Source organism: Pseudorca crassidens, chromosome 5, assembly GCF_039906515.1.
Source record: "Pseudorca crassidens isolate mPseCra1 chromosome 5, mPseCra1.hap1, whole genome shotgun sequence".
Classification (NCBI taxonomy): Eukaryota; Metazoa; Chordata; class Mammalia; order Artiodactyla; family Delphinidae; genus Pseudorca; species Pseudorca crassidens.
In genome coordinates this window covers 81,657,718-81,671,482 of record NC_090300.1, presented here as the reverse complement: position 1 = coordinate 81,671,482, position 13,765 = coordinate 81,657,718, and the positions used below count along the sequence as shown (strand labels likewise).

The 13,765-nt window shown below is 38.8% G+C and overlaps 1 protein-coding gene across 6 annotated transcripts in view; it reads right to left on the bottom strand.

Annotated features, from left to right (window-relative positions):
* The window catches only part of PARP9 (poly(ADP-ribose) polymerase family member 9), a 33,023-nt gene that overhangs the window by 7,776 nt on the left and 11,482 nt on the right, over positions 1 to 13,765 (bottom strand). For all 6 annotated transcript variants that reach the window (XM_067738696.1, XM_067738700.1, XM_067738697.1 and 3 more), the window contains 6 exons: positions 12,675 to 12,902; positions 11,191 to 11,391; positions 8,125 to 8,188; positions 5,004 to 5,369; positions 1,109 to 1,245; positions 321 to 495 (listed from right to left, as the gene is read on the bottom strand). In XM_067738696.1, coding sequence (XP_067594797.1) covers positions 321 to 495; positions 1,109 to 1,245; positions 5,004 to 5,369; positions 8,125 to 8,188; positions 11,191 to 11,391; positions 12,675 to 12,902 — 1,171 coding nt within the window. The remainder of the gene's footprint in view (positions 1 to 320; positions 496 to 1,108; positions 1,246 to 5,003; positions 5,370 to 8,124; positions 8,189 to 11,190; positions 11,392 to 12,674; positions 12,903 to 13,765) is intronic.

Genomic DNA, 13,765 nt, shown 5'->3' with positions numbered 1-13,765 from the left:
ATAATAATTTCGTTGAGATAAGAAAAAAAAAAAAGCTCCAGGGTGCTCTCTGCAGATAGGACACAAACACAGAAAGGGGAAAAACAGTGAACTGTAGCTCTTACTGCAAACACTTTCATCAACATAAAAGCCACCAGCCACAGTATACGTGAAGGAAAAATTTTAAATATGACCCTTTCCAAATAACTTTACCACTAAATCCCAGCTGTAAATGACCCCCTTACCAAAGCAACAAATGCTGTTAGTGGTGAGTCATCTGCTGATGTCTGCTCACCAATTCCCGCATAGAGTAACCCCGATTATGAAGGACTGACACCTACCGCAGGGCACGGAGTACATTCTGTGAAAGCCGACTCTGCATACCATTTTGCAGAACTGGTGTGGGACTTGCTGAAACAACCTGTGGCTCACAGGTTTCCCATGGGTTCTCTCTTCCATCATTTTCTTCCTTCTCTGGAAGGCAGCCATGAGAAGTGCATTGTCTACCTTCTCCACCTACAGCCCAAGGAAATGAAAAACTGAAAAAGAAACTGGAGAACTGCTACTTAAATTGCCTGCTACTCTGCTTCAAAAATAAAGGCACTTATGTGCATATTACTTTGCATGTGATTTGCTTTTCACATAAAGTTGCTAAGAGTCTCTCCTGACCCCAACCCTCTCCTATTTTGACTTCTATCTCTTCAAAATTCCCTGTCCCTCTTCGATAAAAATTCCCTGAGCAATCACTATGTGATAGCTGGTAATGAAATGGTCAACTGCAGACACAGTCTTTGCCCTGTTAAAGCTCATAGTTTAGTGAGAGCTAAAAATAGGTAAATAATTATAAGTGTGATAAATGCTATTGCGTTTCTTTTATTTTGCTTCAAGACAGGCAGATAGCTTATCTCTGAGTCTTGGTCTATGCTTCCGTACATCCTGACATCATTTCTACCACTTGATTCCAATTATACCTCTCATACCTGCCCATCCCTGCCCTCCTTTCAGACTAATTCCTAGGATTCCAGGTCATTGAGCAGCTAGCTTAGAGACATTAGCAGGGGAGTTCTTCTTTTGGCTGTAGCACCAAGTGAGAGCAGATAAGTCAAATTCTTCCCTTAATTAAGTATACCTTTATAACCCACAAACCACAGTCTTCAAACTGTTTCTTTTGATCCTGAATTTCTCGAGTTGAAATCTTCAGGCATTTCAAAAATGCATTTTCCTTCATTGGATTCTGGTTTTCTGGTTGCTGATCAGTCTGCTGCCCTGAAAATGGGTAACATAAAACTTTGTCTCAGTGCTCTGTGAGAGGGAAAGGTTTGTAAGGAAATTAAATGAGGGAATTCCCTGGCGGTCCAGTGGTTAGGACTCAGTGCTTTCACTGCCGGGGCCTGGGTTCGATCCCTGGTCGCGGAACTAAGATCCTGCAAGCCGTGCCACGTGGCCAAATAAGTAAATAAATAAATGAACAGAAATTAAATGAAACAAATTATAAAAACTTGGAGGAATATATAAGCAGTTTAACTTGTATGCCTCATATGTTTAGGACATGCAAGGACAGCTATAATACCATGAGAAGTCATAGGATAAAATAGGGGGTTAATAAATCTGTCCTCAGGACTTCCTTGGTGGTCCAGTGGTTAAGACTCCACACTTCCACTGCAGGGGGCTCAGGTTTGATCCCTGGTCCAGGAAGTTCCAGATGCCGCGGGGTGCGGGTAAATAAATAAATAAATAAAATAATCGAGCTCAAGAAAAAAGTTATATCCCATGGGAGGCAGAATCTCCCACAGAATAAATAAATAAATAAATAAATTTGTCCTCAGATGATTTGGATTATGAAGCTGAGGGGATAAGAGAAAAAAGAGCATTAATATATACTCCCCCCATCAATGCTGTAATGATGATATATAGTTGTATTGCTAATAGGAAATGTTTGTATTTCTAGCCAGGATGCCAATCAACAAAAAACATAAGCATAAGAAAATGTTAAGGGGTGATGGAAAATGGTATGACATTTATGTAATACTTCAAAGTTTTCGAAACAGTTTTGTATCTCTACCTCATTTTGGTATTACAAACCACCACTGAAATAATTAACACAGTTTTACAAATAGGGAAATTGAAACTCAGAGAAGTTAAGTGACTTGCTCAATATCACAAAGTTAATAAGTACAGATCCAAGATTATAAACCTGGCTTTCACCAGTGCTTTCTGTAAGGGGCAAGGCAGAATATTTAGTATATATGTTATTCATAGGCCACCCAACCAAGAAGAACAAAATTTGGAGATTAATAGTTTGTGGTGTCATGTCTTTCCTCCCTTCCTTCCTTTTCCCTCTTTTTCTTCCTTCTTTCCTTCCTTAACTTCTTTCCTACTTTACATTCAAGGGACAACCTTTTATTGCCCAAAGGAGCTCCTTACTGGACTAAATACACAGATGGACATATGAAAACACCAAAAAAGGCTTCTTTTCTTTCAGTTTACTTTCCATTTGACTTAAGACCAAGTATACTAAAATGACCTAATCCCTAGCACATTATCTAATTGAGTGGGCTCAATTTAACCACAAAAAGCAGATGATAAATTCAGAGAAACTTACAGAGGGCCAAGCTGTAAATCCAGAAAGCAGGAAAGCAGGAGGAACATAACTCCATAGCAGAGGAACACCAAAGCCAAGACATTTCAAAGAGACTGTAAATTAAATCTGGAGAGCAATAGCTCACATTTATAAAGTATAGTATTAGAGTTCAGTTCTCTTGAGTTCAGCAAACATTTACTGAGCTCCTATTACATGCCAGGCACTGAGCTGGGCACCGGAAACTCAAAGATCCACGAAGTCCTGCCATCAGAAACACTCACCAGGAAGGATTAAAAGAGAACCATAAAAGAGGAGCATATGCCTAACTTCTATTATTTAAAACATACTGTTCTGGTGGATAGCTGATGCTCCCTGTAGTAATAACTCATTTGAAAATTACCCATTTTGGGTTTGCCCAGTGGCGCAGTGGTTGAGAGTCTGCCTGCCGATGCAGGGGATGCGGGTTCGTGCCCCGGTCCGGGAAGATCCCACATGCCGCAGAGCGGCTGGGCCCGTGAACCATGGCCGCAGAGCCCGCGCGTCCGGAGCCTGTGCTCCGCAACGGGAGAGGCCACAACAGTGAGAGGCCCGCGTACCGCAAAAAAAAAAAAAAAAAAATTATTCATTTTGTTAATGTAGATCTTAACCTGATTAAGAGGGGGTGAGTCTCTATGAACCTCTGAAACGCTGCTGTAGAATAATATGCTTAGTCATCAACTGCCAAAAAATGCCACCTTGCAGCAGAGCAAGGGACTTAACATGACTAAATTGCCAACAGCTAGGAGAATGGGCCAACTTTACGAATGCAGTTAAAGTAATGCCACAAGCATTACAGGACATCAGTGTTATTTTCTACCTTGTTCTCTTGAGAAGTGTCAATGTCAGTTTAAACACCCACATTCACTATGTTTTAAGAGCTAAGTAGAAATCATAATCTTGGGTCTCATTCTTAAGTATTATTTTTGTCCATGTTTTTTGACATTGGGTTTTCTGTGGACTATGGATACAACATTTATTGCAAACTCCCACTCACTTCGACCATATCTGCCTGAACTATTTTTACAAACACATGGTGAAAATAAGACGTTCTCTGAAGTTTTACATCTGAATTTTTGCACTAAAGTCACTCTCCATGTTACATCCAGTGATCTTTCTAAAATACAAGTCTGACCTTGTCTTTGCTTAAAATCATTCAAGGCTCTCCATTTGTTTCAAGAAAAACTCTGAATACTTTCATGTGATTTATAAAGTCTTGCATAACCTAGGCCCAGCTATGGTCTGATTTCTTGAAAGTTTCTTTCTTTGCCTTACTAACTCCTACCTATTCTTCACTTCTCCATTTGTGACACATCCCCTGAGAAGCTTTCCCCTTACCTCCCAAGTCTGGGTTAGGTGCCTCACCTAGTTGTTTCCAGAGCACTTTCACCTTCCTGTTCATAACTAACCTGCTTACCTCTCAGTTTCCCCAGTTAGATTTTTTTTTTTTTTTTTTTTGCTGTACGCGGGCTTCTCACTGTTGTGGCCTCTCCCGTTGCGGAGCACAGGCTCCGGACGCGCAGGCTCAGTGGCCATGGCTCAAGGGCCCAGCCGCTCCGCAGCATGTGGGATCCTCCCGGACCGGGGCACGAACCCGTGTCCCCTGCATCGGCAGGCGGACTCTCAACCACTGCGCCACCAGGGAAGCCCCCCAGTTAGATTTTGAGTGGGAACAATGTTCATCTTATCACTGTATCCCAAGCACCTGGCACAATGCTTCACATAACATGGATGCAATACACATTAGTTGAATAAATGAAAGAAATAAGCCTCAATTTCCCAAGACAGTATTTTCAATGGTATGATCTCTCAATTAGCTCTAGGGCTAAGTTAAAAGGATCTCTCCAGACCCAAATTCCCACAGTCATCCCGATGGGTTTTGCCCCATTGAATGAGTGATACTTGAGTGGACCTCACAGTACCAATGAAATTTACTCTGGTGGGAAAGCTCAAAGTAATTTTAGGGCTCCTAACGCTGTCAGCAATAAATAATTGCAATAAAACTCTATTAAAGAAATGAATTAAGTAAGTGGAATGTGTCTGCATTTGAATGCTCCATCTGCAGAATTAGGGATGTACTTTTTTTCCCTAGAGCCTGGTCTTGGGTTATCCTGGGCTTTCCTCATAATTGCCTCTTAGGCAATCCATGTCATCATCAGTAAACCCAATCGTGTGTGTGTGTGTGTGTGTGTGTGTGTGTGTGTGTGTGTGTGTGTGTTCATTTACTAATAATTAACCCTGCTGGTAGAAAGAGCCAAAAAACGGTTATAAAAGTTATGGCCTAACAGACCCAGCATGGTTTGCTCTCTCTCCTCTTCCATTCTATCTCTCACTCACTTACACACGTGCACGCTCACGCCCAAAAGTTGGAAGGGCTGACTTTCCAACTTAATTGAAAGTTACTCACCTGACAAGCTCCAAAGGATGCGCTCCTTTTTTCTTGCCATTTCCTCTTGAACTTCACACAGCATTAGTTCAATGTTCATAACTGCCTTAAAGAGGTCAGCCTGGGCTCCTTTAATCTCTAACTGTGCTTTTCCCGGGCTGATCATCTCTGAGATAGAGACACATGAGGTTTTCTGAAGCTCAGACAAATAGTCATGTTTCTTTTTCCCGAGGTAGAGGATATGCATATCCTCAATGATGTGGTAGTCCTGGAGGGTCAGTATCCTCTGGATCCACGCTTGGGCCTCATCTATCTTTTCCTGATCGGATCCCATCAGATTGAGGACAGGAAATCTATTTTCTCTCTTCTCTCTGGTCCCCTGGGGGACTGAAAACACTATCATAAGCAACCACAGAAGGCAGGTGGGTTTTAAACCAGTACAGAACAAAACACCATAGCCACTGTTTGCCCTGAGCATCCTTAGCAGTAGCAGCCTCAATTAAGTACCTACCTCTGAGAGCTTTGCTGGGTACAAAGAAAATCTAAATGTATAGTTTACAGTCTCCTTGGGGACACAGAGTTTAGCTTATCATGTCTTGCCCCTGCTGTGTTGCATTTGTCAATTTACAGATGAGTTCACCTTGTAATCTCATCCTGGATGCTAACCAACTATTATTTCTTGCTGAATGGGATGTTCCATAAACTCTTGTTACCACCAGGTTTAAAATCAAGTATCTCTGAAAGCCATAGATAAAGCCAATTTTTGAAAAATTGGAAATTATCATAGTATAATGAAACAAAGAAATACCCATAATTTCACTACCTGGGATTCCTTTTTATGTCTTATCTGTATATGACAGGCCATTTTGCACCTCCACAACCAACATTTGGAGTTCAGTGCTGCTAAACAATGGAATATTATAGCAATGAAAAGGAGTGAACTTTAACTATACGGATAAATCTCAGAAACATACTTTGAGGGGAAAAAGTAAGTTGAACACTTAATATTTCTAGGTATTATTCTAAGTGCTTTACATGTATTATTTTATTCAATTCTCAAAATCCTGTGAAATACGTACTATTAGTAGGACCCATATTACAAATGAGGAAACTGATTCAGAAAGTTACTAAGTAACATGCCCATAGTAATAGGACTTGTAAGTGGTGGCCAGGGAGCTGGTAGGTGTGTGGGCAACCTGACTCCAGTGCTCATACAATTCTGCTTCCCAGTGAGTGATCTCAGGACAGTAGTGGTCATTAGCATCTTTTCCCCTGATTATAGCAGTTGGGTGGTACCAGGAGCTATGAAAAAGTACCAGGACATACCTAAAAGTAGGAGGGGGAGAATGGCCTCCCTCTGGTAACAATAAAAGCCAAAGTTTTAGACAACAGTAAAAAGTGACAGAGATTCTTATATTGATGACATACTTTTTAAAAAAACGCTTGTTCTGCCTGGGAGCTTATATTATTTTTAGGAGAAAATAAAAACAATGCATGGTGATATTTCATTTATCCATCATTATTAGGAAAGAAGAGTTGTTCTTCTAGGTAACTAAATTATTGAAATCACTCAAGGAGTCTCTTCTAGCACCAAAACATAATTCACTTTAACTATTTATTAGTTAAATACTTATAATAGAAACATACTTCCCTGCCTTCCTAAATAGTTTAACTTTTCCTTAATAATCTGAGATCATCATCATTAATCATTATTAATGTCTGTTACTGTCCTGTACTATAATTCCTTTATCGATGTCCTCAAAAATTACTGAAGTAAATGGCAACGCCTGGCCCCATTTTTCAGATTAATGATATAGGGACATTTGTATGTTCCTCTTGCATATTATCCTCTCCTAAAACTCCTCTTATCTAACTTCCCTAGAGTCACTGTGGTTTCCCAAACATGCAGTGCATTTGTTTGCTTCTGTGAGTTTTCTTCACTTTGGGTGCCCTACCCCCACCAACTCTGGCCATTGAAAATCTTGCCATCCTCAAAGCCCAACTTAGAACCATCTTGTCCATGAAGCCATTCTTGCTCCCTTCCAGTCAAAGGGCATCTCTCCCTCTTCTAGGCCAGCCTGGGAGTCTGTCCATCCTCTCATTCATTATTTATCCCCTGGCATTTGTTTAATGCTTCGTAATTTACAGAACATTTTTACATAATCTCCAGTTATCCTCACAACAATCTCTCATTATCACCATTTTACAGATAGATAAATAGGTTCATAAGAGGTGCAGTCACAGGCCAGAGCTCTTCAAGTTCCCTCTTCTTAATTTCCAACACTGCTGGACACTGAATGTCCAAAAGTGAACTCTTCTAATAAAGGGTATAAGCAAATCATTTCGACCCTAATAGAAAATAGCCTAATAGTTTCTATTGCTGGTTGAATGTCTGGTGTTCTTAACATCTATAGAACACTGTGGATTAAAAGACTATTTCAGAAGTACACATCCTAGTTGTCATGACACAGTTCCATCTCAGTCCACTCAAACTCCTCTACAGGAATGGAGTTATAAGACAAAGTTAATCCTTCTCCAACAACTACCAGGATTGGTTTAATCCAGTGATCCCCAGACCTGGTTCTGCAGCAAAACTGACCAGGAAGCATTGAAAAATATACATGTTTGGCCCAGACCCAAAGTTCCTGAATCAGAATCTGTAGAGTTGGGCCATACATATTTTTGTTTGTTTGTTTTAAAGTTTCCATCACAATCCCAATGATTACTCAGGTTTGGGTAGCATTGGTTTAATCCACTTATTATTATCTGGTATTACTTAGATGTATTTTCTATGATTACTAATAAGTAACCCCATTTAGATGGCACTCCATTCAAATCAGAAAGCGTAACTGGCTTAGTAAGCTTATGAAAAAAAAAAAATAGACATCTATTTGTGAACGAACTACCCACACTGTGGATTACCTACTTCAACTTAGCTTCCCTCTGTTCATATCATGAAACTAGACTGAGCAAAAACAGAATCATGGTCAGGTATAGAGCACATTGGTATCCAGGCAGGAGCACAATGAAACATGTTTGGCTTATTTATTCATCTTCTCCCCTCCATTAGTTCGGATGATCAAGAATAAAATGAGCCTATGATGGTAGACTCTATTTCTAGATCCGTGAGTTTCTTACTCACCACCAGGGTAATTGTTGAGACCCTGCAGCTTCAACTTATTCTTTTCCATTTCAGTGCTGAAAACCTACAAGAAGCAAAACAGAGACGAGAGTCCTAAGTGGGGCTTTTAGCCACTGTCATCAAAATCCCTCTCTCTACCTACACTCACATACTTGACCTCATCCACTCTTTCATCCCCCATTTCCACTGCCACAAATCTAAAGCAGCCTTTAGGAAAGTCCTCGGGAACAGCAAGTGCGGCACTGCACTCTATTAGAACATGTAGGGGAAACAAGTATAGGAAAAATGGAAAAGAAAAAACAAACAAAAACACCTTAAAATCTGGCATACAAAAAAGGAGAATGTACATCCCAAGGCAAAAATATCATTTCTTCATTTATTCATTCATTCATAGATATTAATGCCCTGCTAATTGCACATTAGGCACTGAACTAAAGCTGTGGATATGTCACTGAAGAAGACAGAGGAAGATGCTCTTGTAATCAATAAAACAAATTCATTTTAAAAAGTGATACGCACACCATGCTTTGTTTGTAGATTAAATAAATGATCAATTCCTGTAAAGTGCTTATAATTGTACCCAGCATATTATAACTATTCAATATGTTAGCTATTGTTATAATTATTAGTATGTGACAGTCTACACACAAAGATTTATGTATATTGCCAGGTAGATCGTTTAACATAGTATCTATTTGAAAAAACTCATCTCTCCTAGGATTTGGAACCACCATGCCCAGGGTCTTCCTTGTTTAAAGTTGATGCAATTGGCAGTAATTCTTCATTGAAAAAGATGGTAAATAACGTAGTAAAGACTACATTTTTCATTGCATCTGAACTTTAATAATGAAGTTTCTTAATCTGTAGTACTTTTCCTTCATAAATTATATTTGCAGCTGCTATTTACAGAGCAAAAAAGCCCTCAATCTTACCATGCTTATTTAGTACCTGGAGAGGTCATAACAGAGACAGACTTCCCTGCCCTCCAAAACAAATGACATAACATTATCCGCTGATAAACAGACTAATGACAGCTGCCAAACACAACATGGATAAAAATCAGTTCTCTTACAAAGTCACTTCAAAGTCAGTGTGTGTCGCAGGGTTAGAAATCATTTAGGCAAGGCTTTTGAACTGAATGTGAAAGAAAACTGTAACTTAATCAGTATCAATAACATAGAGGGTGTGGATAACAAGCAGACAGGCTGCAAGTAGTTTGGAAAAGTAGATCCAAAGGACAAGAATTTGGCAGTTTTTCCAGCTCTGTCCACGAATGACTAACACCTCACGTGAGGAATGTGTTCCTAGTAAGGAGTTCCTTTTTCTGAGACGTGATGTCTGGCACAAGGTACATATGCAATACATATTTGTTAAATAACCAAATGAATGACTGTTCATGGCCTTTTACAGATACTCAGTGGCACCCAGGACCCTTATCATCATGGAATACGAGTGAACACAGTATTTCAGTCAGCTGGGGAGTTATTTACTCATTGTCATCCATGAACTGGAAATTCATGAGTGTGTGAACATAAATATCACTTTATTGTGAGCTCAGTATGGGTTGGTCTTCCTGAGTCAGGTCCACTCTAGATGCCTGACAAATCCATTTTCTGGAATGTAGGGACCTTGCCAAGGTAATGCCCCCTGTGAAGAACTGTGTAAGTTGCCCTCTGATCTTTCTGAACATACACCCCTCATTGAAAGACTTATTTAGGAAGAAAAGATGTGCTTAGCAGAAGACCAGAGGTGTACACATATGTGTACGTGCACGTCATACCTCCACATGGATATAATGTAGTGTTAACATTGAAAAAAGCCTGAAGGAATGGTCAATGTTCAGGGTATAACATAAGTTACTTTGTAAGATAGTCTTCTCCTTTGAGTTACAAAACTGAAAGCTGTATCATCTTTCAAGTTATTTTTTCTGTGGTTTTGCTTAGTGGTTCAGAACACAGGCTTTGGGGTCAGACCAACAGACACAGGTTGGTATCTTGGCTCAGCCACTGGATTGGTGTGTACATATTAACCTCTGGTCCCATTTGTAAAATGGAGATGACAATAGTGGCTTCATCATGGGACTGAGGGGAGAATGAAGAGAGACAGCTTCTTCTTGGCACAGTATCTGGCTGATGCAACTCATGGCAACTACTGTTATTATTAGCCCCTGGGGGAGCCCTCCGACTGTGGTTGATCTTTTCTGTATTGTTGAACCGCCATTTACATTTTTGTTTGTATGTTGAAGAGAATGAGAGCCTTCTTTTCTAGTTGTGGTTAATTCCTCTTACAGGGATGTGGTGCTTTATGGACAGTCCAGAGATGTACTCAGGGCACCTATCTGGGCCCAGGAACAGTCCTCTGCTGGGGGCGGGGGGAGGACTGGTGAACTTCATTCGAATGACAGGATGTTTAATTTTGTCAAGAAGGTAAGCTACTTCATTGGGTAATTCACCAATCTTTCAGGTCAGCTGTGGATGAGACAGTGGTGTACTGGAGCTGGCTTACACTGGCTCATGAGACCCCACTGTGAACACCTCTTTCCAATTCCTTCTTCAGTGATGTAACATGGATAGCTTGACATCAGCAATGGAAATCAGTAAACACTACAAACCTCCCTGTGTCTAGTGAGGCAGCAAGAGGAATAAGAACCTTTACACTTGTTCCAGAAAAGAACAAGATAGAACAAGTCTGTTTCCTTGTAGGGAGAGAGAAAATGGCAACCACCCACACGGAGACAGCCTGGGAGGTGGGAAAGAGAAGGGGTAGGAGTAGGGGACCCCATAAAACTAGGAGGTTGCTTACCTTTAAGGAGCAGAGGGAAGAATAAATGCCAACAAAGGACAAGAGAGAAGCTAGGTAGTGAGGTTAACATGGCTTGTACAATGACATTCTTTACTAGGTCAGAAGTGAGCAATTTATAAAAATTAAATTTCACCAAGTTAGACCATCACCATGCTGTACAGCACTTAACAGGCCCCGTGTCTTACTCTGGAGATAGTAAACAGATGTTGCTGAGTGAATGAATGAACAAACGAACTGAAGTACATTTCTAAGACATTAACTTACCTTATATAACTGCTGTTCTTTTGGGAAGATCACAAACTTTACAGTTAATTGTTGCAAATGGTGTCTGGCAAACATTAAAACTTCATTAAACATAATCTCTGCTGCTTCAGAGATTCCAGTCCCAAGGGCAGGAAAGGAAATGGAAGTTATATTTAGCTCAAGGCATTTTCCCAAGCATTTCTTCATTGCAGTTTCCAATGTCTGCAGGAAAAACACAAATTCAACATCAGCCTTGAGTCAAAAATAAGACTTCACTTACCCCTTAATCCTGCCTGTATTTTACAATGCCAGCCTCCACTATTCCTCAGGGCCATGTCCATCCCTCCTCAGAGGACAGGAAAGGTACCACTCCATAGGGGACCCATTATAGCTATAAGGTTAGATGATGAGAAATGAAAGGGCTGAGAAAGTGGTCCATTTTGTGCCATTCAGTACGTCTGAGCATCGTGATTTCCCTCAGTTTATGTAGCCTTCTCCCCAGGTTAGAGAGCCAACCTTCAGTTTATCCCCACTTACCTGCCACTTCTGGGTCAGAAGAGCTTTAATAAAAGGCTTTATTTAAAGCTCTAAATAAAGAGCTTTAATAAAAGGAGGTAAAGGTTAAAGTAAGTAAGCAACATTTATTTAATGTCATTAAGATCTGTTACATAATTTATTTTTGGCAGATTTACACTTCCATCAATGTTTCAACATTCAAACTGAATACTAATGTAGGAAGGTTATCTAATAACCTTCCTACATTATACTAATATATATTATCCTAATTACATATACTAATTACACTAATATATATTAGTTATACTAATGTAGGAAGGTTTTACTAATGTAGTAAAAACTGAGGGGTAGAGAGTGACTGGAGGACCAATTTGGGATTTGAGGGCTCTCTAAACAAGAGAAGACCAGAAATGGAGACAAAATAAAGATAGACAAAGTTAGAAAAGGGGATTAAGTTTCCCTCTCTCCACTTGTCAGTAGGTTCCCCCTATTCTTTAATGCATGTAATTTACGTCCCTCAGTTGTAGAGTCAGGCAGAAAGCTAAGCTCCACCACAGGCACAGACGCCACAGGCGATAGATTTGACTGGAATGGTATTGGAAGGGAGATCCAGGTACTCCTGGAATTTAACAGATGGCAGGAGATATGGAGAGGCTGAATCCCAGGCCCACTAGTAAAAGGCCTACAGGGTCACTGGGTGCGCTGACGTGAACAAGTGTGCAGACTGAGGGAGCCCTGATGTTTCTGTGTCAATTTGCGGTAGGTCCACTTAAAATTTAGACATGGGTTAGGTGATATTTTAAATTAAATTTCTTAAGATAACTTGTGACAGCAATACCTGTTTAGTATTTCAGGTATTCACAGGAGTACTAGAGAATGGGGATTATTCCACTTGACAATAACATTTCATGAATGGAATGACAGGATGGAAATTCAACAGACGACATAGACTCTGGAGATACAGAAAGATAAATTTATTTTGACCTTACCAGTTTTTGTTCAGAATATCCTGAAGGCCACAACACATGGTATACGTATTTGCAGGGCAATTTAAATCCTTTTGTGACCAGTACCAACTGGGAATCTAGTGGTGTTTTAGTCATATTTTGGCTAAATTCCCTTTCTATTTCATCTCCTGCTGCTTGTAGAATTGATTTTGACACAGATGTAGCTCTAAGATCACCATGTGTATATACAGAATTAACAATTACATTCGTCTGAAAAGGGAAAAAAATGAACAAGATTCAGTGTTAAATTACTTTTTCTTAAATGACTAATTTAAATCTTTATTTCCCTGAAGAGCTTTGAAAAATACATTTGAAAATCCTAAATCCACAGAAATATCACTTAATAATGGATATAAAATTTCCAAAGCGTGATCATTTGACTGCCATGAATCTGTCTGTCCTAGTCAGAAATTAGGTAAAGTATGTAGATGATACAAGTTTTATTGCAAACATCTGTCAGCCCCTTGCTGGCTTATACCCCCAATATCCCAGATTCACAGCATTCTCTATGATTTGTTTTAAGCTTTATCCATAAGTGGTTTCACTCTCTGCCCCACTGTCATCACTTTTTGCTGTTTCTATGTGAATTTTCATTTTGTCTTACAGAGTGGAAATAAAATTTCTCAGGCAATTTCTATCCCCTAAAGTTTGTGTTTTTTAAGGGAAGTAGTACACGGTGAAAGAAAGCACAAATGGGCCATAAAAGTCTTTGGTGGGAAATAAATAAAAATAAAAATAAAATAAATAAATAAAAATAAAATAAATAAAAAATAAAATATTTAAAATAATATTTAAAATATTTTAATATTTAATAAACATTTTATTATTTATAAATTAATATTATTTATAAATAAATAAATATATTTTATAATTTTTTATTTTTTAAAATATTTTTTTATATTTATATTTTTTATAAATAAATAAATTTTATAAATAAATTTTATAAATAAATAAATTTTATATTTTATAATTTTTTATATTTTTTTAATTTTTTTATATTTATATTTTTTGTTTATATTTATTTTTTATTATTATATATTTATTTATATTTATTTTATATTTATATTTTTATA